General features: G+C 50.4%; 1 protein-coding gene across 6 annotated transcripts in view; it reads left to right on the top strand.

The window, feature by feature from the left end:
* Window positions 1–25,078, top strand: part of Akt2 (AKT serine/threonine kinase 2) — a 48,207-nt gene extending 23,129 nt beyond the window's left edge. For all 6 annotated transcript variants that reach the window (XM_075987491.1, XM_075987460.1, XM_075987468.1 and 3 more), the window contains 12 exons: window positions 1,818–1,946; window positions 4,369–4,480; window positions 13,614–13,767; window positions 14,170–14,301; window positions 17,925–17,990; window positions 18,788–18,856; window positions 20,060–20,182; window positions 21,702–21,830; window positions 21,936–22,150; window positions 22,568–22,655; window positions 22,735–22,837; window positions 23,658–25,078. In XM_075987491.1, coding sequence (XP_075843606.1) covers window positions 1,818–1,946; window positions 4,369–4,480; window positions 13,614–13,767; window positions 14,170–14,301; window positions 17,925–17,990; window positions 18,788–18,856; window positions 20,060–20,182; window positions 21,702–21,830; window positions 21,936–22,150; window positions 22,568–22,655; window positions 22,735–22,837; window positions 23,658–23,737 — 1,400 coding nt within the window. In that variant the 3' untranslated portion in view covers window positions 23,738–25,078. The remainder of the gene's footprint in view (window positions 1–1,817; window positions 1,947–4,368; window positions 4,481–13,613; window positions 13,768–14,169; window positions 14,302–17,924; window positions 17,991–18,787; window positions 18,857–20,059; window positions 20,183–21,701; window positions 21,831–21,935; window positions 22,151–22,567; window positions 22,656–22,734; window positions 22,838–23,657) is intronic.
* The last annotated feature ends 2,000 nt before the right edge of the window (window positions 25,079–27,078 follow it).

The following is a 27,078-nucleotide window of genomic DNA, read 5'->3' as shown; positions in this document are numbered from 1 at the left end:
TGTGGACATTTTATGTAAGTGGGCACATATATAGATTTTCCTGACCTTGGGGAAATGTGCCATACGTTAGAGCCATCACACTGCAAACACACGACACGCCTAGCTTCCCTGAGCATCATTGTGTAGCCACAGCAGAATGACTGAGTTCTGGTTGTGTATTCTTGATTGCAGGGCTGACCGAGAGTCCCACGAGAGAGAGAGAGAGAGAGAGAGAGAGAGAGAGAGAGAGAGAGAGAGAGAGAGAGAGAGAGAGAGAGAGAGAGAGAGAGACAGTCAGTCCGTCCTGCTGTATACTGCCAGCTTGGGAAAAGGCTGATATTCAAAATGGGAAATACACTTTCTACAGAATGCTTGCACTTTTACAAAGTCAGAATGGCCCTCAATTTGTGGTCCTTTGTGACTGATTCTCTTCTTTGCCTTAGGCAAAAGTGACGGTGCAGCTGCTCTGTAGGATGGAGCAGCAGTCTATCATCTCTTTTTCTTTTTTTTGGTTTTTTCGAGACAGGGTTTCTCTGGTTTTGGAACTAGCTCTTGTAGACCAGGCTGGTCTCGAACTCACAGAGATCCGCCTGCCTCTGCCTCCCAAGTGCTGGGATTAAAGGCGTGCGCCACCACCGCCCAGCTATCATCTCTTTTTCTGACCAAGTAGTAGCCCATCATATGGATCCTGTGCTGGGCATTTGGATTGTTTCCACTTTTAAAAACTATTGGTCTGGGGAGATGGCTGTCTTGTTGAGAGCACTGTCTGCTTTTGTAGAGGACCCAGATTGGATTCCCAGCACCTGCATGGTGGTCCACACCCATGTGCAGCTCCAGTTCCAAGAGATCCAGCACCTTCTGACCTCTGCAGCACCAGGCATGCACATGGTGCAGACACATCCCTACAGGCAAAACTTCCACACATTAAGTAAAAATATTTTAAAAATTAGAAACCTAAAGTTAAAAAAACCCACAAAATGTGTGCCCTGGGGTGTGTGTAGGTCAGAGAACAACTGTGAGAGTTGGTTCTCTTTACTGTGTGCTCAGCACCCACCAAGCCATCTTGCTGGCCCTATTTCTGTTTTGTGTGTGTAGTGAATATATGTGCAGGTGTGCAGAGAGGTCTTTGGGTGTCCTCTGCTCTGTCACTCACCATCGTACTTCTTCGGGATGGGATCTCTTACAGAACCTGGACCTTGCTGGGTTTTGGCTAGCAACCAATACACCGCAGCCATCCTCCTGCCTCTGCCTCCCAAATACTGGGTTTAAAAGTGTACGCTACCACTGCCCAGCTTTCAGAAATTTATTTATTTGATTTTTCCAGACAGGGTTTCTCTGTAGCTTTGGAGCCTTCAGAAATCTTTTAAGGAGTGAGTTCTTGGGGAGTGTTGGCTATGCATATGTGTGTGCCCATAAGCAGGGGACTTGAAAAGATCAAGGGTACTTGGAGGGTGGGACAGTGGTTTGACATCTTATCTCCTGTATGGCTGTGTTGATAAATATCAGCCTATGGGGCTTGAGCGTTTAGAGAGCGGACATCCCTTAGGACAGTCTTTTCTGGCAAGGATAGCTTGCCACTGCCATATGTGCTAAGGCAGTGGCGCCCTGGGACACTGTTGCAGGCGCCTTCCTGCCTGACATGACCTGTGGATCACTTGGGCCCAGACCAGTGCCCCAGCCTGCGTCAGCAGGTGCCACCTCCAAGGCTCCCCTGGGAGAGACTCATCTACCTTCCTCCCAGTGTGGTGCCCCCATGAGTCACTGTCATCCTGGGCTGCCTGCCTGCTGGGACACTGCTTAACCTTGCCCTGACCTTTTCTCCTCCTGCCTCGTTTCAGGTGAATACATCAAGACTTGGAGACCCCGGTACTTCCTTCTGAAGAGTGATGGCTCTTTCATTGGGTATAAGGAGAGACCTGAGACCCCTGACCAGACCTTACCCCCCCTGAACAATTTCTCTGTAGCAGGTACGTTTCAGGGCAAGGAAGTTGGAGTTCCACACAGTTCACAGCTTTGCTGGCAGATGTTGGAGACACATTGAACAGTTTTGCTTGAGCCAGAACCTGTCTTAGGCCTGTTCATCCTCAGATCTGACTTCTACCCTTTTCTGCTGTTGCCCTTGTCATTGGGCCTTTTCCCTTCTGGGGACAGTGAGAAGTCATGAAGTTTCTGCACAGCCCACCCTTCGGGCTCTGTGTTGTCCCTCCTCTTTGCCCCCTCAGCCAGTAAGTGCCAGTGTCCCAATGAGCTGCTCTAAGGCTCACCGTATGTCCTCAGTTCCCCCTGTGGCACCTAACCTGGAGTTTTGTGTTTTTCAAAACAGGGTTTCTGTGTGTAGTCCTGGCTGTCTTGGAACTCACTCTGTAGAACAGACTGGCCCGTAACTCTGAGATCCGCCTGCCTCTGCCTCCCCAGTGCTGGGATTAAAGACGTGTATAACCACTGCCCGGCAAGGAATTTTTTTAATATAAATATAATGTAGCCTAAATATGCAATATCCAGAAAGGTGACAGCAGTCACCAGCTACATCCACTGCCTCACCCAAAACAACTTTCTGGGGACCCTGCAAGCTCAGTTCCTATGCAGATATGAACTTTGAAAACAATTATATATAGTATTTTTACAGTACCTCCTCTCTGAATAGATGTTTTCAGAGAACTGCCACTGTGTTACTACATCCACAATATTCAGTACAGTTGCATGCTGTGCGTGTCCATAGCTAGGATGCATATTTGCTGTCCTGTGTACATCCGGGTAAGCACACTTTGTTGTTTTGATGTGGCTTTTTCTAACATCAATGAAACTACCTGTGGACATAATCCTAAGAGCACGTCCCCATCTTGAAGCAATATGTGCTTCCCTAAACCAGTAATAGTTATTATCAAGTACTATTTATTATACTTAACTGGATGTAGTACTTTTTTTTTTTTGGTTTATTGAGACAGGGTATCTCTGTAACAGCCCTGGCTGTCCTATAACTCACTCTGTAGACCAGCCTGGCCTCAGACTAACAGAGATCCGCCTGCCTCTGCGTCCCTAGTGTTGGAATTTAAAGGCATACACTGCCCAGCTAACCTAGTGTTTTCTTGCTTGACCAGCTTGACAAGCTCAAGATCCCCATTGTGCGCCTGTCTCCTTCCTTCACTATGGACCTAACACCATGTCCTTGTCATAAGAGCTGAGAGTGTTTCACCGATTACCCTGTCTCCGTTACCCCAGATTCCCTCCTCCTTGAGGGCCTCACTGCAGCTTCTGCCTATCCCTCCAGCTCTCCCTCCTGTGGATTCCGGAACCCAGCCTAGCACCCACCCCTTCTGCAGAAAGCCTTTTTCTGACGCCCTCTTCCTGTGCCCATGTTCCTGGCACGTCTTTTAGTAGTGCCAGCTTCTCACTTGAGCTGCCAGCCCATCTCCAGCAGTTTCTTGAGAATTTTTTCGGGGGTGGTCTCTAGAACTCAATCCTCATTCTATCCCAGGCTGACTTTCCTGTTCTTCCTCCCACCACCTTCTCTTTCTCCCTGTCTGCATCCCCATCTCATCTGTTTTGCTCTAGATCTCAGGCTGGCTCTGGATGCCCCTCCCTGCCCTGTAGCGCAATTCCCTTCTTTCCCCAGCCCTGCTCTACTCTGTCCTAGCTCATTCTCCCCGTTAACTCTCTGTTGCTGTCTCTGGCCTTTAGCAAGAGGAACCTGCCTCACTTTTTCCATAGTCCTGCCCAGCTTAATCCACCTCTCCAGACTTGAGGCTTCTGTCTTCTGTGGCCTGCTGTGCACTACTCTCTGTCTTACTTACTTGTCCCCCTTGCCTTCTGGGCTCAGCTCAGAGATGTTCTAGCCTCAGGAATGCCCTCCCTAAGGCCCAGATTGGGTTAGACACCTTCTGTGTCTTTTCCTATCTGACTGTGACTTCTGAGTTGTTGCTGGTGGTTTGGCCTTCAAAACATGGTGGACCTCAGTTTTTGTCTGGACAACAGAGTATGTTCAAGGCCAGCCTGAATAACTCAGTGTAAAACCCTGTTTTATAAGAATAAAGGAGGCTAGAACACTTGCTCAGTGATGGAGCCTATGCCTGGTGTGCATTGGGCCGAGTTTTATCCTTGGAACTATAGCAATGCAGTGGAAAGAAGAAAGAAAGAAACTGTAAGGGAGGTGCTTGGGGAAAGTCTCACCTCTGCCTCATCTATGCAGAACTTTGTGCAGCTCAATTTCTTGTGCCCTTGAAGAACAAGTGAAGACTGTGACATCCTTGCCTTAGAGGACATGGTCAGGACTAGACTGTCTCAGTCCCTGGCATCATCTGGTATGGGGGTTGGCACACAGAAGATGGCTTGGAGAATGTGGTCTTTAGGCAGCAGGACCATCTCTCACTCTTTCCTGCCTGTACCCTCCAGAATGCCAGCTGATGAAGACTGAGAGGCCACGACCCAACACCTTTGTCATACGCTGCCTGCAGTGGACTACGGTCATCGAGAGGACCTTTCATGTAGACTCTCCAGACGAGAGGTGAGTCTGCACCTCTTGTGGCTGTCCTCTGAGAATGGACAGACCTGCTGTGACAGCAAGAGGTTTGGTGGACAGAATCCTTTGGGATACTTTGAAAGAATTCTTTACCTGGAACCTGTCTGACTTGTGGTCTTCCCAACTGGAGCTGAGAAGAACTGGATACTTGATCTAAAGATCCCACTCCACATCTTCAGACTGAGAACATATCAGTCCTGGGAGGAACTGGAGTTCTTCCCTGTTCATAGCCTAGAGATTTGCCAGCTGCACTGCACATAAGCACTCTCATTTAAGGCACTGGTCCAAACGTCAGTACAAAGTCCAGTGTCAGGCGCTAGAGATGTAGCTCAGTTTGTAGAGTCTAGCCTAGAATGTACGAGGCTTTGGCTTCAATCCTCCCGTACCACATAAACTCGGCATGGTGTCCCATCCTTATAACCCTACCACTGAGGAGATGAGACAAGAGGTTCACCCGGGGCTACATAGGAAGTTCAAGGTCCACTTGTCTTAAAAAAAAAAATGAGCCAAGTGCGATGGTGTATGCTCATAATCTCAGTGCTTGGCAGACTGAGGCAGGAGAAATTCAGTTCTAGGCCTCCTCTAGGCTACAGAATGAGATCCAGGCCAGTCTGACTTACAATGGCTACCTCATCTGTGTGCTCCCCAACCTCTGCAGCTTGCAGTTTCTTTGTGCCCTTGAAGAGCAAGTAGAGACTCTGGCACTCTGTGCCTCGAAGGCGTAGTACAGCACTGTGAACTTACTGCTTTTGCCGAGTGCTCTGTCTCGGCAGCCTCTCTAACTGCACAGGTGACTCTTGGCTTGCACCATGCTCTTTATTTCTCTTGTAGCAGCCACACATGGTGTCAGGCAATGTCTAAAAATGTCCCTGTAACCTCGTGTGTCAAATGTATAGATTCTTAGCTGTCTAAGCACGATTAGGTTTTCTTTGTGGATGCATTTGTCCTTGCGGAGTTTCTTTTTCTGAACTATCTGTTCAGTAGTTTATCTCTCTCCCCTGGCTGAGCTGGGCTGCTGTTTTCATTTATATTTGTGTGGTAGACAGCTCTCCTAGTGTGGTAAATGGCCTTCCTCTAGACTTTGCTTTGAGAAGCACTCCTCTTGCTGGTTCATGGGGTGAGCTTCTGCTGTACCTGTGGGAACTCTGAAGCAGGCTACCCTATACCGCTTGTTCCATGTACATCCCAGGGTGAAAGAGAGCTCAGCTGTTGGTGCTGATTGAGCATTTCTGGTGTAGCACTGGAGAAATAGAATGTTGGCTTTACCTTATTTATTCATTCGCTCATTCATTCATTTTTAAAAGGGAGCTTGTGTAGTTCAGAATGGCCTTGATTGATGTGTAACTAAGACTAGTCATTAACTTTTGATCCTCCTGCCTTTGCCTCCGCCTCCCAACTGTTTGGATTACAGGTGTGTGCCAGCAAAACTGGTGACTTCATTGACTCCCAATTGATTTTAGTAGCTGTGGGTGTAGCTAATAGTTGCCCTCTTGGACAGTGCCGTTCTAGAGCCTGCACAACACAATATCACGATGCTACCACAATCTATACCGTAATTATTGTTGCATATCTCCCTGAGTTAAAAATATACTTGCCTCACCACAGGGAGCAGAATTATCAACTCAGACCAGCTGAAGTGTTACTCAGTTGAAAACTGGGGACCAAATATGGACTGTTAGCAAAAGCAGACCTAGGCTAACAGATGCTAGTTGATTGGTGTTGGTGAGTTTTGAAGGATGGGCATAAGTGTGACTCTGGGGATAGGAAGAGAACAGCCCAGGGAAGTGGACTGACCAGAGTATGCAGAGGGGAAACAACATTTTTTTTTTTTTTTTAAGTTTTTTGAGATAGGGTTTCTCTGTAGCTTTGAGGCCTGTTCTGGAATTAGCTCTTGTAGACCAGATTGGCCTCGAACTCACAGAGATCTGCCTGCCTCTGTCTCTCAAGTGCTTGGATTAAAGGTGTGGGCCCTCGGCTCAGTGAAACAGCTCTTGTGTCCCGGGGACCTTAAGGAGTTCTGTGTCAGCAGAGAATCAGAGACTGCTGTTGGGAGGGGGGGGGGGAGTAGAGGCCCCAAAGCTGGCAGCCCTCTTTGGCCCTGAGTGGAGATCCCTGCAGGGCTTGGCAGGCGCTTAGTAAGCTGGGGTTTGTCACAGGGTTGTTAAGAGATTCAGAGGATGATAAACAGGAAGCCTGGGGCAGCAGTACCTGGCACCCAGTGGCTGAGGCCTGGGAGAGGGCATCAGCCACTGGCCAGTGAGATCTTATTTCTTTTTACAAGACAACTTGTCCTCAATAGCCGAGAGTCCTATGCTAAGATAAGGGCTTGCTTTAAGACCAAGATGAAGGTTGGCTTCTTATTCTTTATTTCCTTAGCACCCTCTGCTGATGGAGAGAAGGCTTCTGGATTGGCCCTGCCCTGGAGACCAAGCTCTTGGTTCCAAAGGGAGGCAGAACCAGAGGCAGAGCAAGAGGGCGGTTCCTCCACTGTAGAGAAGGCCGATGCTGTCCTCACTGTCTTGTTCATACAGGCCCAAGCTTGCTGGCTGTCCTGAGTGTGCATGTGGGGACTGCAGGTTTCCTGGGAAGGCAGGAACCACTGCTGGGTAGATGCTGCCTAGATGCTCTGACTCCCACTCTGGGCTTCGGGGTGTTTCCCTGTCACCTTCTAGCTGGGCCCTAACAGCCATTCTGCCAATTTTGCCAGTTTCCATTTGTTCTTATTCTTTTTTTTTTCTTTTTGAGACAGGGTCTCACTATGCAGAACAGGTTAAATTACTTATAGAGATCCACCTGCCCCTGCCTCCTGAGTGTTTGGATTAAAGGAGTGCGCCACCTATAAAAAGGGAAGGTTTTTATTGTAGGTATTAGAGAGAGACTAGCCAGAGGCATCTAGAAGAGTCTAGAGCAGAGGGGTGACCATGGGTGGGGGGCAGAGAGAGAAAGCGCGCGTTGCTGACATAGCAGGGTTTAGGAGAGTGAGCACTGTGGAGGGAAGCCCTGAGGCTGAGAATGAATACGTGTGCTTGTGGAAGGCAGGGTTATCCTGCGGGAGCTGGCTCTCTTTTTCCGCCGTGCAGGTTCCATGGATTGAACCCAGGTCATCAGATCTAAAGGCAAGTGCCTTCACCTGCTGAGCTGCCTCCCTGCCCTTTTGTATTATTTAAGGCCAGGTCTTGAATTTCTGCTCATACTTATTGGTGATTTACTCTTCACTCAGCCCTATGCTGAGTGCTTCTCTCACATATCCAGGATGCCACTGTTATACTGGAGGAGTGTAGGATGAGCACCCCTAATCTGAAATCCAGAGGGCTCCAGAAGTTAGAACTCTGTGTCCTCATGATGCTCAGATGTGCCAGATTTTGGAACAACCTCTGTGTTCCTTATTCTCCCCACATGTAGAATAAGATTAAGTCACCCAGGCTGATTGGAGGCTAATGGGCTCCTTTACACAGAGAGGACAGTGGCTGTTTCTGCAGTAGGGGAGGCTTGACCAGACAGTACCATCTACGTGAATCCAGAATTCAAGGAACTCCAAGATAGATGCATTCTGGTCCCAACCATTTTTGATAAGGATATTGCCTTAGTTAGGGTTTCTATTGCTATGAAGAGACACCATGAACATGGCAACTCTGATAAGGAAAACATTTAATAAAACATTTAATTGAGATGGCTTGCTTACAGTTCAGAGGTTCATTCCATTGTCATCAGGGTGGGGAATGCATCAGGTGGCGGCATGCAAGCAGACACGGTGCTGGCTGCATCTTGATCAGAAGGCAACAGGAGATAGACTGAGAGTCCTATATCTTGCAGGCAACAGGAAATGGTCTATGTCACTGAGTGAAGCTTAAGCCAAAGAGACTTCAAAGCCTACACCCACAGTGACACTCTTCAGCATGGCCACACTGCCAATAGTGCCACTCCCTCTGAGCTTATGGGTCCAATTACATTCAAACTTCTACAGATACTTAACTTGTATGTGCTGACCCTCTGCATATCTGTGCATGCTTGAGTTTTTTTAGTGTGTGTTCCAGGGCACGCAGGCATGCATGTAAGTATACACTCTGGTGTAGAGTGCCCACCTCTGTTGTTCTCCACTTTACTTTCTTTCTTTCATTCATTCCTTTATTTATTTATTTATTTATTAATTATGTATACAATGTTCTGTCTGTGTGTATGCCTGAAGGCCAGAAGAGGGCACCAGACCTCATTACAGATGGTTGTGAGCCACCATGTGGTTGCTGGGAATTGAACTCAGGACCTTTGGAAGAGCAGGCAATGCTCTTACCATTGAGCCATCTCTCCAGCCCCCTCCACTTTACTTTCTAAAGCAAGATCTCTCACTGAACCTGGAGCTTGCTGATTCTTCTAGACTGGCCGGCCAGCGAGCCCTAGACTCCTCCTGTCTCTTCTCTTGGCCTGGGTTACAGACAGTGCTAGGGCTCTTCCCTCAGGGTCTTATGCTTACAGAGTAAGTATTTCACCTGCCAAACCATCTGCTCAGACCTGATAGTGTTGTTTTTAACCTGGATTTTCTCTGGGTGCATACCGTGTCTTTGGCTTACTCTAATCTAGTTCTTGTATTTCTTTTTTCCCCCTCGAGACATTGATATTCTTGACAAGACAAGCTAGATGCTTTGTGGACCACCTTGTGTTCTGAATAGCTCTTCCTCCTCTGTTCTCCTTGTGCCTCTGTTTATCCTATAAACCAGAAGTCATGGCTTCAGTAGGGTTGACAGCTACAGCCCTGTCTGCTGATACGGCAAATCAAATTAGATTGGAGTGCGGCCAGTCACTTGTGTCTGACTCGTCTGTGGTGCTTTTGCTCCAACACTGCAGAGTGGAGTCTGTTCTCAGTCACGGTGGGAGGAGATAGGTGTCTGGAGGAGGTGAGATATTGAGGGCCACATAGCTAGTAAGCAGCAGGATGAGTCCCAGGCCTGGCTCCTAGCTTCCCAGCCAGTGCAGTGTACTGGCCTGGGGTCTGGCCAGTGATACTTAAGTAAGCATAGCTTCTCAGATGTTCTTCCCTGGCTCTAGAACCCAGGGGAAGTGTCCTTTGCTTTACTCCAGTACTCTGCGAATGGTGTCGTTATCCTTTTTCATCTCCCTGGACCCCAGCTAGGGATTGAGGCCTGGGCTGTCATCAGCTTCTCTCTGGGTAGAACTCGGGTCCCTGGCACAGGGAGGAGTGACTGCGTGACACCCACCGGCCAGGCATGACTTGTGGCTGTGGAACTGCTATTGACGGCTACTATTTTTCGAGTGCTGTCTTTTGAGTGGGAAGGCCTTGGTTTCTTCAGCTTCTTTGGGGAAAGGGAAGGCACTGGAGTGCCAACTTTGGGTGGAAGCTCCCTCTGCCCCAGACACCATGTTGCAAACCCTTGAGGAGTGTCCTGGACTAAGGCCCTCACTTTTTCTCTAGAATTCTGAGTGCTGCAACCTGGCAACTTTGGCCCAGTTGGAACCAATTGGTGGCTGGTCAGGAGGTGGGAGAGCCTGTTAGCACAACCTGCCTCCTGGGAAATGCTCTTGTGCTCCTGCCAGATGGATGGTCTAGCTCAGGCCCCGCCCTGCGTCTTCACACCTTCCAGGAGGCTAGAACCTTCTGACCTGGAGCTGCCAGCTCAGCAGCGCTGTCTGCAGGCGGAGTGTGGTGAGCTGGAAGGGCTGAACATGGACAGTAGAGCCTTGTCCCTGCTGGTGCAGCTCCGCACTCTGTATTTGCAGTCTCACAAGGAGCAGCCCCTTGAGTTGTGCTCTCTTCCTGTCAACAAAGGCAGTGACCGTACTGTGTATCTTAGTCTGCAGTCTGGAGTCTCAGATCTGTGTGTATGAAAGACTATGAGAGGTGGGGGTGGCGCACGCCTTTAATCCCAGCACTTGGGAGACAGAGGCAGGGGGATCTCTGTGAGTTCAAGGCCATCCTGGTCTACAAGAGCTAGTTCCAGGACAGGCTCTAAGGCTACAGAGAAACCTTGTCTTAAAAAAAAAGAAAGAAAGAAAGAAAGAAAGAAAGAAAGAAAGAAAGAAAGAAAGAAAGAAAGAAACAAACAAACAAACAAACCATACCTCTTAGGTCCATGATTTCCAGTCCACCATCATAATACTAAATAGTGTTATAGTGTTTAAAAAGCCAGGCGTAGTAGCTCACGCCTTTAATCCAAGCACTCAGAAGGCAGAGACAGGCAGATCTCTGAGTTTGAGACCAGCCTAGACTACAGAGTGAGTTTCAGGACAACCAGGACTACACAGAGAAATCTGTATTAAAACAAAACAAAACAAAAAAACCCCATACATAGCATTTTTATTTGTTTGTTTTGATTTTCTGAGACAGGGCTTCACCATGTGAAGCCTTGGTTGTCCTGGAGTTAGCACTGTAGACCACCAGGTCCTGAACTCACAGAGATCAAGTGCTGGGATTAAAGGCATGGCCCACTGCCTGACACAGACCTACAATCTTAAAAATCCTTTTTATGAAGCTGGGCAGTGGTGGCACACGCTTTTAATCCCAACACTCAGGAGGCAGAGGTAGACAGATATCTGTGAGTTCGAGGCCAACTTGTTCTACACAGTAAATTTGAAGGACATGTTCCAAAGCAACCCTGTCTGGAAAAACCAACCAATCCCATTTACACATACACACCATATCATGTGTATGGATATCAGAGGACAGCTTATAGGTCTCTTCTTTCCTACTGTGTGAGTCCTGGTTTGAGGTCAGGTGGTCAGCTTGATGGCAGGAGCCTTGACCCTGTGAACCATCTTGCCAGTGTCAAAGTCAGCATTTTAAAACATGTAAGGGAACAACTGTGGTCATCTAAAGCAGATCGCGGCACGTGTCATCGCCCCTCCCACCCGCCCACTCTCTGTTTCAGAAAACAAGAATATTGATATAGAGATTGGGTTTTAGACTGTGACTTGTCCAAGGGGGACACAGGTTAAAACCGATTGAGAAATGCTGATTGGAGGATCAACTCAGAGGGAAGAGACTAGTACTACCTGCCTGGGTGCACACTGGCCTGGCTGTGTGCACTGCCTCACTGTGTGCGGTGACCTCACCGTGTGCGGTGACCTCACCGTGCACGCTGGCCTCACTGTGACCTCACTGTGCGCACTGGCCTCACTGTGCGCTCTGACCCCACTGTATAAAGGTTCTAGGGCAATGGGAACTTGTGGCCACCTGGATCTTTTATACCTACCAAGTACCCAATTTCTAGAAGTTGCTAGAAGCATGCTCCATTGAAAATGGGAAACAGTTGTGCATGGTGGTGCATGTCTATCTCAGTACTGGAAGGGCTCAGGTCACATACTTAAAAGGTCTAGGCCCAGTCGGGTGTTAGTAGTGCACATCTTTAATACTGGCATTTGGGAGGCAGAGGCAGGCAGATCCCTGTGAGTTTGAGGCCAGCCTGATCTAAAGAGCAAGTTTCAGGACAGCCAGGGCTATGTAGAGAAACCTTGTCTTAAAAGAACAAACAAACAAACAAAAAGTTCTAGGCTTCATAGCAAGACACCTTCTCAAAAAAAGAGCAGATGTCAGTTCCTGCCTTGTGGGGTTTGGGGGCCTCCAGTCTCTTAGGTAGGGAGGAACAGTGTGCCAGCATTGTCCGTGCACCGGTCCCACAGAGCATGGTGTGCAGTCCACACATCTCTCACAGAGCGTAACCTCACAGGTAAAAGGCCAGTTGGGAAGGCAGATCCCTCCAGATGGTAACAGGAACCTCTCAGCTTTGTTTCTGCTTGCTTCAGCAGGGCTGGAGCTGAGCAGGAGCTCCTTTGCCCGCTGGCCCTGGGGAAGGCCACAGGTCATCTGAGAGTCCAGTGATCAGGCTTGGAGCCCTCTTGCTGAGGGTTTTTTTTTTGGGGGGGGGGGTCTGGTTTTGTTGTTTGTACTAGGAAGGAGCCAAGACATGGACAAGTACTCTGCCCCTGAACCACATTCCCTGAGTCTGAGTTTTCTCTTTTGTGATGTGGGGAGGGGAGTAGGTGTTCTGCATTTGTTAGAGGCTTCTCTGATCCCTTGCTTTCTAATTCCCCTTCCTGGGGACAACCAGGACTCCTGAGTCACCCCCCACCCTCAACTGTTGCACAGGAATGTTTGTGCCTTCTGAGCCCCATGTGAGGAGAGCATGTCTGACTCTGAGCACAGACCTCCAGACTGCTGTGCACTGTTTCCTTCTTCCTTTAAGTGTTTTAAGTCATCCCAAGTCTGTGTAGACTTGTGTCAGCCTTTGAGCTGCGGAGTGTGTCATCACATCACACTCAAGCCTTTTCTGTGCCCCCAACAGTCCGAAGGCACTGATGCCTTGCTCCGTTGTTCCTAAATGCTACCTTCGGAAAGACATGCTGCTGTTTCCCACCATTCTCAGGCCCTTTTGTAGACACAAGCAAACTACACAGAGGTTCAGGCCCCTACAGTTGCTGTGTTGCTAGGTCAAAAATGAAGGCTGTGGACAACCGAGTGTTTTGCAGCCATATGTCTGTGTGCAACCTCTGGTCATTTGCACCACCTCACAGACAGAGTGCTTTGCAAAGATAAGACACGTTCTAGCTCAGGAGTGCCAGCACCAGCTTATGTCCTCCAGTCAGCCCCTCTACTGGGACTGACCTCCGTTCCAACAGTTTTTCTTCCTTGTGCCTGACTGGCTGGGCACCTTGGGGTCCCGCTGGCCAGCTCTTGCTTCATAAGATCTGTGGCTGCTCTGGCTCTTGAGGTTTCCTTTTCTTTCTGCTTTCTTTGCACAAAACACTAGTAGTTTGGAAGCCTGAGCTTCTCACTTGCTCTGAAGTAGTTCAAGAGAGCGCTGGTTGTCTCTCCCAAGGCTCAGTGTGACTTCTTAGTCTCAAGGGCCTCACACAAAGTGTTATCCTTCCTTTGATCATCTCCACATTCCCTGACTTCAAGGTTCCTCCCTGCAGTGCACCTCAGAAGATGGCAGCTCTGTCTTATGTCTCTGCTGCACTCTCTGCAGCCTGAGCCTGTATGACTCAGTTTTGCCAGCCTTGGATCTCAGCAAGTGCTGGAAGGGACTTGGCCATGGGCTTGCCATTTGTGGGCAGTGGGCTGTGGCTGGGCATGGAGGAATTCTCAGGACTTGTGTTGTGTCTCATACAGGGAAGAGTGGATGCGGGCTATCCAGATGGTCGCCAACAGTCTGAAGCAGCGGGTCCCAGGTGAGGATGCCATGGAGTACAGGTGTGGCTCCCCCAGTGACTCTTCCACGGCTGAGATGATGGAGGTGGCTGTCAACAAGGCACGGGCCAAAGTGGTAAGTGTTGGTGGCAGGTGGCTAGGGGCTGGGGCTGCAGCAAACCTGCTTTCCTGGGTTTCCACACAATATACAGGGGGGCAGCAAGGGTCTTTATGACTTCCTTGTGTAGGGTGACTTCTGGTTATGGATGTTGTTTCGGGACAGCTCTGTGCTCATGGGGTGAGAGACAGTGCCAGGGCAAACTGCTCTGAATCTGTTGGGGAGGTTGAAGGCTCATGCTGGGAAAGCCTAGGCCTGCCTGCAGCTCCAGCACACAAGAGTTGCCATCTACTTCCTCTCCCCAGTCCCCCATGAAGCCCTTGAGCCATAGTGTCTTTTGAGTGTCCTCTTCCTTGTTAAATTGTCATCACATGGGCCAAATGCCAAACACCAAAGGCTGTGTGTTCTCCCTACCCACAGACCATGAACGACTTCGATTATCTCAAACTTCTTGGTAAAGGCACCTTTGGCAAAGTCATCCTAGTGCGGGAGAAGGCCACTGGCCGCTATTATGCCATGAAGATCCTGAGGAAGGAAGTCATCATTGCCAAGGTGGGCCACTGAGGCCGGGGGTGGGGGAGACTTCAGCAGGAGTGTCCAAAACTAGCACTGTAGTAACTTTAGGTTAGACCTGATGGCTTTAGTTGTGGTTTGTGAAGTAGGGCAGCCTCAGTTCTGTAAAGAGTGCTCCTTCCAGGTCAGGACAGAACAGTTCAGACGGCAACAGCAGCAAGGAAACAGAACACAGAGGGAAAGCTGAATGGTTAACATTAGGTAATCTCGGGCTAGCTTTTATTGGGACTAAAAGGCAGAGGAAACTTTCTTACCATGCAGCCTCCTGTTTTCAGGAAAACTGATCTCTGCCCATCCAGCTGCTTCTGCTAGGCCCTAGTACTTGGTTCATAACAGTGGCCTGTAATGGATGGGAAGGGCTCAGCAGTGGGGCATGTGACAGACATAAGCAAGGCCCCATTCCAGAATGAGTATCTTAGATGACAGGAGCCATCCTTTTTAGGAGTGAGGAAGAATGCTGAGAATAGAGCCCGGGGTATTCTAGTTACCCCTGCAAGCTCTGTGCCACTGAACCATACCCCAGTGTCCTCAGGAGCTACTGTCTGGTGCTGGACCATACTTGGTAGTTCTTTCAGGGTTGGGACATTTGCCCCTGCCATCTGATGCTGTGTCCTTATTTTTTCCCACACATTCTGTCCCAAGCTCATGGGATCACTGTCTGAGGAGAAAAGCCTGAGCCCCAGAAGACCTGAGCTGCACTCAGCAGGTGCTGTTAGGAAGTATGATAGGGAGAGAGCTCAGCAGGCAGGAACTTGCTCGACTAGTGCAAGTTCCTGGATTTGATCCCAGCCAAAACAGTTCTCTTGGTTTTGTTTGTTTTGAAGATTTATTTATTGTGTATACTGTGTGCTGCCTACATGTATACCCACACACCAGGAGAGGGCACCAGACCTCATTACAGGTGGTTGTGAGCCACCATGTGGTTGCTGGGAATTGAACTCAGGACCTCTGGAAGAGCAGCCAGTGCTCTTAACCTCTGAGCCATCTCTCTAGCCCCTCTTGTTGTTTTTTAACCTTATTTACAGTTTTTATAATAGAAGATTCCAAATTCACATACACTTGGCTGTCCTGGAACTCTCCTAGACCAGGCTGACTTCAAACTCAGAGATCTGCCTCTGCCTCTCAAGGGCTCAAGTTAAAGGCATGAGTCACCATGCTTGGGTGAGACTTGTAAGGAAAAATAAACACAATTAGACTGTCTGTGTGGTTGTCATTGTTAACCGTTACCAGTATTGAGCCTGGTTTCATTGACTCTGCTCTTGCTTTCTGTGGGGATCCCTGCAAGTGCTGCGGCCAGCAGGGAGAAGGAAACCTGATTCAGCACAACTTAGTTAGCCTGGCTGGCTCAGACTTGGGGAGTATGACCCTGGTTTATTTTTGACAAATTTAAACACAGTGCAACTTTGAGAAAGGGTATCCTTGTGACAGTTAACACAGCAAAACTGAAGAGGTGGCTACATCAAAACTCCTTTTCTAGTATGCGCCTTCTGCAGAGCACCTTTGTCCTTGCCCACAAGAGTGGCTTGAGAAGCAGTGCTCAGGATAAGGTTCTAGGGAGGAGGGATTTTCATTTTCTTTGTTTTGTTTTGTTTTGTTTGACACAGGGTCCCTGTGTAGCCCTGGCTGTCCTAGAACTCACTCAGTAGACCAGGCAGTCTCGCCTTGCATTTAAGGACGCGCCTGTCCCTGCCTCCGGAGTGACCACCAGTGCCAGTGGAAGGAAGGGTTTGTGATAAGCTTAGTAGTGCTTTACTGCTCCTGGGTACACAGCCCCCTTTGTAACAGTGAATGGATTACATTGACTGAGAACCATGCTCGGGAGAGGCCTGACTTTCCAGATTAGCAGACTAACACATCCATTCCCTCCCATTGAGACAAGCCTGTGTTCTTCACAGCTCTGCTTCTCTATTGCCGTCTATAAGTGCAGGGCAGCCTGTCCTCTATAGGCTGTTTTCTTTCTTTCCTTCCTTCCTTCCTTCCTTCCTTCCTTCCTTCCTTCCTTCCTTCCTTCCTCTTTTTTTTGTTTTTGTTTTTTAATTGTGTTGTTGTTCTGCCTGCATGTGTGTCTGCACACCATATGTGCAATGCCCAAGGAGGCAAAAAGAAGGCATTAGATTTCCTGGAACCAGAGTTAAGTTGTGAGCAGCCACGTAGGTGCCAGGAATTGAACCTGGGTCCTCTGGAAGCAAACATTTTTAACCACTGAGCCATCTTTGCAGCCCCTCAGCTCTTTTTTTCTTTCTTTCTTTTTTTTTCTGAGTCTAGAGTATTGAGTATTTTAAGGTATATTCTAGCCATATCATTTCACCTGTGTATATTTTAAAAAATTTTTTAAAAGATTACTTGTATGCATTTTTGGGGAGAGTGCACATGAGCGCAGTTGCCTGTGAAAGCCTGAATATTGTGTCAGGTCTCCTGGAGTTGGGGTTGCAGGCCATTAACTAACATGGGTGTTTGGGAATTGAATTTGGATCCTCTGCAAGAAGAAACAAAACTACTTACAGATTCTTGGTAAAATTGATCCAGGGCAGGGCTTGTCAGCTTCAACACTGTATTCTGGGCCTCATCCTTCTTCAGAGTGGGGCTGTTATGTTCGTTATAGGAGGGTTAGCATCCCCAGCTGTGCACGCAGAGGGTACCAGCAGCCTCCCCACTTGTGATAATTAGAAGTGATCTGATACCCAGTCTCCCGGGTGTAAGCCCTTGTCCAGGTTGTTGAGGTAGTAAAAGGAGGCGTCAAGAAGCTCTCCTACAGTCCTGCCCTTGGGCAAACACCAAACTTCAGTTTGTGAGGCAATGTCCTTCCCACCTCCCATGTGACCACCCTGAGTTTCTGACAAGGTGGACCCAGAGAGTTTGTGTTTCTGCAAGTTCCCTGGGAGGTGGATGCTGCGGGTGCCGGGCCTCACCCTGAGAAGTACTGCTTAGACCTAGAGCCAGTCCTTCTCTAAAGGTGCTGTCCCACCTGGGAAGTGGAGACAAGATTGCATACTGTCTGCTGTCGCCACCTGCAGGCTACGTGTCAGTGCTGCCTCACTGGCAGGCTGAGGTGGGCAGTGTGTGAGGAGGAGAGGTTCTGGTTGTTCACACCGTTCAGTTCCCGACTGCAGTATTCTGCAGCTTTAGGCCTGTGGAGACATTATCCATCATTATAGGAGCACATGGCAGAGGGCCTGGGAAGGAGGTCTGGGTTCCCAATAGCACGTTCAAGACACACACATACCTGTAGTGACCTAGTTTCCTCTCATTAGGCTCTATGTCCTCATAGCCTTCCACTTCCCAAGAGTGCAGTAGGTGGGAACCGAGTCTCCAGCACATGGTCCCTTGGGTCCTTGATGATTTGGGCTACAGTGGAATGCTAGTGGCTGGCCCGGGCTCGGGTGGTGCTAGCCACATCTCTCCATTGTAGAGTCTTAGCAGCTGTTCACTGTTGCTCTGAGACCACCCTTATCTGGGCTGCCGTTTGGCCAGGGCCTGAGAAGTCGTGTTCTGCCCCTGCCACTCTGATTTCCCCGGTGGGCATAGTTTCACCTGGATGTTGCTCCGTGGTGGCTGCAGGTTGGCATGTGTCCCTGCCACTCAGTTGCACTGTCTGTTCACAGGATGAAGTTGCCCACACGGTCACTGAGAGCCGGGTCCTGCAGAACACCAGGCATCCCTTTCTTACTGTGAGTTCCCTCCCTGCCAACCCTCGGGCAGAGTTCTAGGAAAGAACTAAAGCCTCGCCACTGTAAGCCCCGTTTCGGTGTAGGCCAGGTGGGCCGGGCTAAGCATCACTGGCCTCCCAGGCTGCTTGAACACCAGGCCCCTGGGGGAGAGTTGCATGGCAGCCATCTTTGGGACTGAGGGGCGCCCAACCCAGCTGGCCAAAGTGGGAAGGTTGCCTTTTGGTTTTGGTTTTGGTTTTGGTTTTAAGGTACCAGCATGACAGAAACATGCTGTCATGGTGTGCCTGTTGACTCCTGCTGTGGGCCAAGGTCTCTGTGACGTCCCTGTCAGTTTAGGGGACTAAGTTAAGCATGCTGCCCTAGGAAGGCACGGTGCTTGTTCACATGAGATTTTATCAGATACCTCAATATGGAAGACAGAACCACGTAGTTTATGGTTTTTGTGAGCAGAGGGATTGGCGAGGGTTGGTGAGGAATCCTCTGGAGGGCTTCTTAGGATACATACAGTATGAGGACAGCTGTGCACTGACAGCCTGTCTTGCCTTTAGAGTCAGCGCCCAGTCCAGTGTCACTCAGGGGTTCATGTGCTAGGGAGCACAGCTTGTGTGTGTCTCACTACTCAGCAAGGAGGGCGCCAGTGAGACAGCTCTGGAGAGTCAGACCATATTTTTCTCCCATGAACATGCCTGGCATTTGAACCCCTGTGACCCAAGCAGGGCATAGTGTGCCAGTTCGGGTTCCTGCTCTCCAGCTGGCGGAGCTTTCCTTCTGTCCCAGCATTCTGGTTCCCTTCACAGGCCCTGAAGTATGCCTTCCAGACCCATGACCGCCTGTGCTTCGTGATGGAGTATGCCAACGGGGGTGAGGTGAGCTCTGCCATCTGGCCACTTTTTGGTGGTGGTGAGGGAAGCAAAGAAGACCTGGGTGAGATGGGGTGCACGCGGGCGTATGCGTGTGTGTGTGTGCGTGTGTGTGTGTGTATGTGTGAGAGAGAGAGAGAGGTTTATTGACTGGTAGCACGTTCTACCCAGGGGGGGGGGGTTATTGAGTGGTAGCACGTTCTACCCAGAGAGGGGGGGGTTATTGACTGGTAGCACGTTCTATCGGGGGTGGGGGGCGGGTTATTGACTTTAGCATGTTCTACCCTGTTCTCCCTGAAGCAGGTGGTACAAGATGCACTTCCGAGGTGGACAGGCTTGGGGCGGGTTACTGGGTGACTCACTCAAGTTCACATTGCTGCCATGCTGCTGGGCGGGATTCAAAGCCAGGTGCAGGAGCTGTGGGGTGCACTGCCAGTGCAAGGAAAGATTTTCTTGGGGACACCTGAGAAAGCACATAGGCTCCAGGCCCTAGCCCCGAGTCCTGAGTCTCTACCATGCCTCTGTGCCTGTGTCTGTCGCCCATGCACCACTCAGTCTCAGTGGTGCCCTAGATAGACGAGGCTCCTACTGACTGCCCCAGTTGCCTTGCTCAGCAGATCAGTCACTGGTTGGCTGGTTGCCCCCGTCATCACTTTTGTCACCCCTCCATCACTTGTCCCCTCATACTGTCTCTACCTGCCTACCCTTGCATTGGCACTTACCGGTCTGGCTGCTAATTAATGTGTTCATTTGCTTATTTATTGGCAAAATCTCATTCAGATAACCCAGGCTGATTTCAAACTCAATCGCATTCTGTAGCTAAGGCTGACCTTGAATTCTTGATTCTCCGCTTTCTGCCTCCTAAATACAGATCCACACCAGTCTCATTCTTCACTCACTCACTCACTCACTCACTCACTCACTCATTCATTCAAATAGAATCTTGTGTAACCCAGGCTAGGCTCAAACTCACCCTGTAGCCAAGGCTGGCCTTGAATTTCTACTTAGCTGCTTCAGCCTCCCTGTGCTGAGGCTGTGGGTGAGCTTCACCTTGCTGGTCTGTATCCTTCATCCTTGTCTCAAATTTTCTTCACGCACTGTTCTTTCCTTGGTCCTTCTTGCTGAAGCCTGTCTTATCTGGGGCACGCCATGGGGCTTGGGGGGCCAGGACTTAGGGAGCCAGTGCTGAGGCCTCGCCTCCTCCTGCAGCTGTTCTTCCATCTCTCTCGGGAGCGAGTCTTCACAGAGGATCGGGCCCGATTTTATGGTGCGGAGATCGTGTCAGCTCTTGAGTACTTGCATTCGAGAGATGTGGTGTACCGTGACATCAAGGTCAGTAGACAATGGCCTGGGACAAGTGTCGGGTGGGGGTGGGGGTGCACAGAAGGTCCAGGCTGGCCCGTTCTATGGTGAAGACCTGTGAGCACCGCAGGCTGCTGATGGGGTTGTGGGTTGGCAGCATCCAGAGCGTAACTTGGCGGTGACACCAGAACTACTTGCCAGCCATCTGCTTGCCTTGTGCACACCACTGGGGAAGGTGTGCACACACTTAGAGCACACTCCATGCCGGGACATGTCTTCACTGGGGAAGGTGTGCACACACTTAGAGCACACTCCATGCCGGGACATGTCTTCACTGGGGAAGGTGTGCACACACTTAGAGCACACTCCATGCTGCCCACAGCACCTGCTACCAGAAAGTGGGCACCACATGCTGTGGCATTTTCCAGGGGAAACTTTAGGTAGTAGAGCAAGCCACACAGCAAATATGGCTGCATCCCATGGGCCAACATTGAGGGAGGGGCCGGAGCAGATAACATGGACCCTTCTCAGCTGGACTTGGGATGAAGCTTGGTGGTGTAGTGTCTGCGGGGTGTGCAGCGCACAGGCCAGCACAGCATACAGCTCAGAGAAGACCAAGTAACGGCAGAGTGCTTCATAATGGGCTCCCATGGTTCTGCTGGAGCCTGACTTGTAGAGGTGTCATGGATGCTGTGTGCTCTGTATAGTGTGTGCTTTATAACTAAAAACAGTGATCTGGGCTCATGCTTGTAATTTTAATACTCAGGCTGAGGCGGGGGATTGCTTTGAATTAAAAGCTAGTTTGAGGGCCGGACAGTGGTGGCACACACCTTTAATCCCAGCACTCAGGAGGCAGAGATAGGCGGATCTCTGTGAGACCCAGATCTACTAGAGTTAGTTCCAGGACAGCCAGGGTTGTTACACAGAGAAACCCTGTCTTGAAAAACCAAAAAAAAAAAAAAAAAAAAACCAAAAAAAAAAAAAAAGAAGGAGGAGGAGGAGGAGAAAAAGAAAAAGAGCCAACTAGCTTGAGCTATAGAATGACCCTGAAAATGACCTTCTAAGAACATAGTACCCCTCACATTGAACCTTAAGAAACTAAGACCAGGCCAGGCATGGTGGGTGGCAGATACCTTAATCCTAACAGAGTTCCCGGTCAGCCAGGGCTACACAGGAGACCATGCTCCTAAAAGAAAAGAAACTGAAACCACAGTGCATTGCTATATGGCTGTCTTGTCCTCCAGGAACCTCTGGTATGATAACTTGCCATCCCAAACCACCATCTCTCAAACCATGGTTCTCAGCCTTCCTAATACTGTGACCCTTTTATACAGTTCCTCATGTAGTGACCCCAACCATAATATTATTTTGGTTGCTACTTAACAAGTATAATTTTGCTGTGGGTATAAATCGTGATATAAATATCTGTTTTATGATGGTCTTCGATGACCCCTGTGCAAAGGGGTTTTGACTCACTGGTTGAGAAGTGCTGCTCTAGAGGGAAACCCTGGGAGGATCTACCCCTCATAGATTGACTTTTTTTAAACAGCTGGAAAACCTCATGCTGGACAAAGATGGCCACATCAAGATCACTGACTTTGGCTTGTGCAAAGAGGGCATCAGTGATGGGGCCACCATGAAAACCTTCTGTGGTACCCCGGAGTACCTGGCGCCTGAGGTGTCTGGGCGTGGGGGCATGGGAGCATGCAGGCCAAGGGCGGAGGGAGCTTTGAGGGTGGAGACGCTCTAGCTTCCCCTGCCTAGCCTCTTATTGCTCCTCCAGGTGCTGGAGGACAATGACTACGGGCGTGCGGTGGATTGGTGGGGGCTGGGCGTGGTCATGTACGAGATGATGTGTGGCCGCCTACCCTTCTACAACCAGGATCATGAGCGCCTCTTTGAGCTCATCCTCATGGAGGAGATCCGCTTCCCACGAACACTTGGGCCAGAGGCCAAGTCCCTGTTGGCTGGACTGCTGAAGAAGGACCCTAAGCAGAGGTGTGGTCTGACTGTGTGTGGTCTCCTGAACAACCCCAGTGGCCCCACAGTAGGCATTTCCACAGCCTGCCTGCACTTCCCTGCCTCTTGTATGGGGGCACAGGAATACAACCTTCTTTTGGGCAGCCTAAGGTCGTGGGACCATATATGGTTGAGCCAGTGTGTGTGTTGTCTGCCTTCTAAGCCTGCCCTGCCACCCTGTCACCTCTTCCTGGGTAGAGATGAGGCCCAGATTGCCTTCTCCCTGCCTCTGGCCCAAGCATGAGTTCTCCAAGCTTAGGTCCTGTCTGAAAGGTGGTTTGTGTAAGACAGCATCATCAGAGGCTACACAGGGGCCCTGCACTCTGGATCATATCTGCCTGTGTTTGAGCCTAGCTCCCAGAACCTGCCATGTTGGTGACGTTTGTCTCTGCCCAGGCTCGGCGGAGGGCCCAGTGATGCGAAGGAGGTCATGGAGCACAGGTTCTTCCTCAGCATCAACTGGCAGGATGTGGTACAGAGAAAGGTGAGCAATCTCGCCTGCCCCAGGGCTCTCACCTGCTCACAGGTGACCTGTCATTGCTGACCCAGCTTCCTCTCCACAGCTCCTGCCACCGTTTAAACCTCAGGTCACTTCTGAAGTAGACACAAGGTACTTCGATGATGAGTTCACCGCCCAGTCCATCACAATCACACCCCCGGACCGCTGTGAGTTTCCGAGACCCATTGCCCTTGGGTAGCTGAGAGATGGGGTCTGCCCTGGGTCCTGCTTGCCAGGGGGACCTTGATTGGCTGCCTTTATTGGGTCTGGCCAGTCTCCTTTAAGATCTGCTTGCAAGGTCTGCTGTTGCTGTAAGGGTCGTCAGGAACTATGCCTACAGTATATTCTGGGGTTTGGGCTAGAGCACTCTGCTGACTGTGTTCTTGATTGGAAGCCAGCCCAAGGCTGGGCACTCAGTCCTGGGACAGCTCTGAGCTCTCAGCTTCCCTGGGTTCCCAGAACCAGGAAGGCTGAGGAGAAACTTGGCCTGGCAGTGTGGCAGCCAAGATGCGTTCCGGGCAGAAGTGGCCTGTGGCTATCAATCATGAGAGAACCTTGGAATGAAAGGACAGGTTGTAGGTGGGCAGAGGGGACCTAGGGTTAAAGTAGGAGCTTCTGGGGTCACCTGGGAAAGTGGAGACCTGTGGCATTGGAACCTGTGTAAGGGTTCTCTCTGCCAGGGCTATTGACAGTCCCATAACTGCAGGTGAGTGTGGGTGGGGACAGGCCAGCGACAAGTCTGAGCTAGACCCTGGTGATGGGGAGGGCTGAGGAGGGGAGAGGACATTCAGAAGACCCAGCCTGGGGAGGAGGCTAAGTCCTCTCTCTAGAAGCAAGCTGCTTTCCTTCAGTGCTACTGCTGTGGGCCACTGCTGGCTCAGGCTTCTGTCATCCCAGCGCCTCTCTCTGTGGCACTTTCCCAGTGGGGTGGGGGTGGGCACGCCTGCTGTCCCCTCATCTCCACGGCATCTCCACCCAACCCCACAGATGACAGCCTGGGCTCGCTGGAACTGGACCAGCGGACACACTTCCCCCAGTTCTCCTACTCGGCCAGCATCCGAGAGTGAGCAGCCCTCTGCCGCCACAGGACACAAGCATGGCCGCCATCCACTGCCTGGGTGGCTTTTTAAAGAAAACTTTCTTTTGCCTTTTGGTTTGTGTTCCCTTCCCTGTTCCCCTCACTTCCATACCCAGTTTCTACTTCAGTTCTTGCCCAGCCTTGGCGGTCCTGGCAGCCCTTTCTTCCAGTCTCGCTCTGTTTCCAGATGAGTGCTGGGGACCTGCCCAACGGTGGGCTGTTGGGAGGATGGAGAGAAGTTGTATCACCACAGCCTCCAGAAGGGTGAAGTGGGGAGCCATGGGGCCACCTGGGTTTGGGGGCAAGTCATCAGAGGCCACATCTGGATGAAACCTGCCCCACCCAGCACCCCAGATTCCTTCTATGCTGTCGTCTGGGTAGTCTATCCGCTGCCACCTCACCTGGGGCAGAAAAGCAATAATGCCCAGGGACAGGCAGAGGCCTTTGGAAGCCGAGGGATCTGGGTTTGGCTCCATGGAAAATGGAGCCAAGTCCTTGGGTCTTGGTGGGGGGAACCAGGACCAGGAGCTGCCTCCTGAACCTGCCTCTTTCTCCCAAGTTGCTCTCTTGATTCTGGATAGAGCAGGAGGAACATTTGGGGGCCAGCCCTCCTGCCTACAGCTCCGTGCCTTACCAGGCCTTCCTTCTAGCCAGCCTTGCCTCCCACTGGGCGCTATCCCCTTTGGATGGCTCATTTTCTGCCTGGGGCAGAGGGAAGCCAACCTTGGCTGTTACACGTCTTACACCGAGACAGTATTGGGCCCCTTGGACTTGACTGAGGTCTGAGAGGGGACAGAGATGGGGACAGGTATCTCTGGTACACATTGGGATGGGGGCCTTCTCATCTCCAGGGCCCCTGTTCTGGAGCCTTAAATTGAATGTGCGAGTGAGTCTGTGTCAGTGCCGTGGGTGCCAGTGTGCGCCCTGCTCTAGCAGTGAGCATCTCAGTTTCCTGGGATGCAGGTGCCCACAGCTGTATGCAGCACATGTGTGAGTGGGTTCAGGCCTCAACCCCGGCCTGAGCATTTGATCCCATGGGGTACAGCAGGTGCAAGGGGTCCACCTGCTGCTCTGGCCATGTTTTCCCATCCCCAATATCTCTGGGTGTTTGGAATTGAGTTTTCCTGGTTTTACTTTCCCACCCCCCCCAGACTAGGTGGTTATAAAAAGGCAGTAGGGTGGGGGTGGGCAGGGATGGTATGGGGGTCGTCTGTTTTTTCCTTTTTATGTGTGTATGTTTATCTGACAGTTCTCTCCCATCCCTACTGGCCTTTCCTTACTCCTCATATTTGTACGGTACAAGCAATAAAGACACTCATTTCAGACCAGGGCCCAGTCCACGTTTCCTTAGCCAACCAATCCCTACTCCTGTGCTGTGCTACCAGTGAACCTGGCACCAACCGTCCCCTTCCTGTCTGGTTCTGAGGCCCATGGAACTGTGGAGCTGGGGAAGTGGGTGGGCAGGTCTAGCTGCAGGGGGTAGTGGACTATTGAGGGAAGGGTGGTTTGGACTGGGTAGGGATGGGTTCAGGTCCTTAGAAGCTGCCAGATTTGGGGCAGCTGGTGTCTACAAACAGGACACCTGTGTGCAGTGTGGTAGGTAGGAGGGACCTCCAAGCCCTAGAACATTTCTCTGTGAAACCAGGAAACCTTAATGTCCCCAAATGCCATCATGAAATCTGTCCTGACAGCACCTGTGGTCACCTAGCAGCTCCACTAAACACCCTTTATCGAAATCCCCATACTGAATCTGGGACTCCGTGGGGCATCTCCCTCTCCCATACACAGGTATTAGGCCACACAGAGTCTGGTGCAGACGAATTTATTCCAGGTTTTAGTAGAGGCAGGAGCATGGCAGGAATGGAAATCTGAGAGCTTGAAAGGGCAGTGGGAAAGCCAAGGCCAGTTCGAATGTTTGTCCCAGCTGCAGAGAGACGTGTAGTGGATGTGGGCCCATCTTAATAAGTAGAGGAGTGCATTCTAGTGGTTCTAATATGGGTAGCTGGGCTGTTAGAGCTTGAGTCTAGCATTTGGAAGTCCCTAGGTTCCCTCTCTAGCATAGGAAAAAGAAAACCACCTTTTATTCCCGTTTTCCAGCCCCTCAGTTACAGATGGAACAGTTTCTTCTGTCACATTGTGTGACTCATCTCCCAGTGGGATGCATTCCTGTCTACCTCAGGCTTTTGAGCAGCTCCACGTGAGGGACCCAGAGCCAACTGTCCCCATAGAACACACATTCTTACATGTATGTGCCTGTGCTGCAGAGATTGGGGGAAAGAGTTAATAAACACTCTCCGTTTCATTGGAGCCGCCTTAGACATTCCCCAGGGTTTGGTTCTCCCCCAGCGTGTGTTCATGAACATCAGGAAGAAATGAGGCCCCACAGGCCTAGGGTCTCCAGTGATCGCACCATGAACGCTTGCCCTGCCTCTGCTCATCCCTCCTTCCTCCCAGCTGAGTCCATGCCTGGGGTATGTCCCTCCTCCTTCCCTTCAGGGTATTGCAGATGTCCTCAGCCTCTGGGTCCTGGGGAAATGAGACTTGGAGCTGCACTAATGCATTCTCAGGAATCGGGATACAGCAGCCCATACCCCCGGTTGCTTCATAAGGTTGCATAGGCATGTGCCTGCCATTACCAAGAACTTAGGTTTCTGCTTTCTTCTTCTCCTTGCTGCTATCATCAGTGCTATAATAAAAACATAAAAATAAGGATCTGTGTTTGTACTTTGGTATATGGCCTACATCCTGTGAGTTTAAGATTTAAGTTAGCATCCAGAAAGTATAGTGATTCATTTGTTTAAATGGTTTCAGATCTGAAGGAAAACTTTCAAAAGTGGTTCTGGCCAGGAGTGGAGGGTCATGCCTATAACTGGGGGCAGGAGGGATTACAAGGTTAAGGCCAGCCTGGACTCTGTAATGAGACTTCTCAGACCTCAGCAATGGGGTTGGAGTGAAGGGAACATGATTCCAAGACTGGGGCAGTAGGAATAAGATGAGCTGAGAGCATCTCTTGGACCTGCTTGAAATAACCCACAGCGCAGGGGCCCAGTTGGTAAAGTGCTTGCCCTGCAAGCATGAAGATGTATTCAACCCCAGGCGGGGCTCAGTGGCTAAGAACTCTTGCGGAAGACAGGAACTGGGTTTCCAGAACCATGCTGTGCAGCTCACAACTGTTGTCACTCTACCTCCCAGGGATCTGATGCCTCTGGACACTACCCTGGGACATACACATAAATAAAAGTCATTTAAAGTGGAGGTGCAGCGGTGGCCTGGGCTTGTGACCCCAGCACTGAGGGGATGGAGACAAGTTCTTTGGGGCTTGCTGGCCAG

Source organism: Microtus pennsylvanicus, chromosome 1 (assembly GCF_037038515.1).
Source record: "Microtus pennsylvanicus isolate mMicPen1 chromosome 1, mMicPen1.hap1, whole genome shotgun sequence".
In the NCBI taxonomy this organism is placed as follows: domain Eukaryota; kingdom Metazoa; phylum Chordata; class Mammalia; order Rodentia; family Cricetidae; genus Microtus; species Microtus pennsylvanicus.
This window is presented reverse-complemented; position numbering and strand designations above follow the sequence as displayed.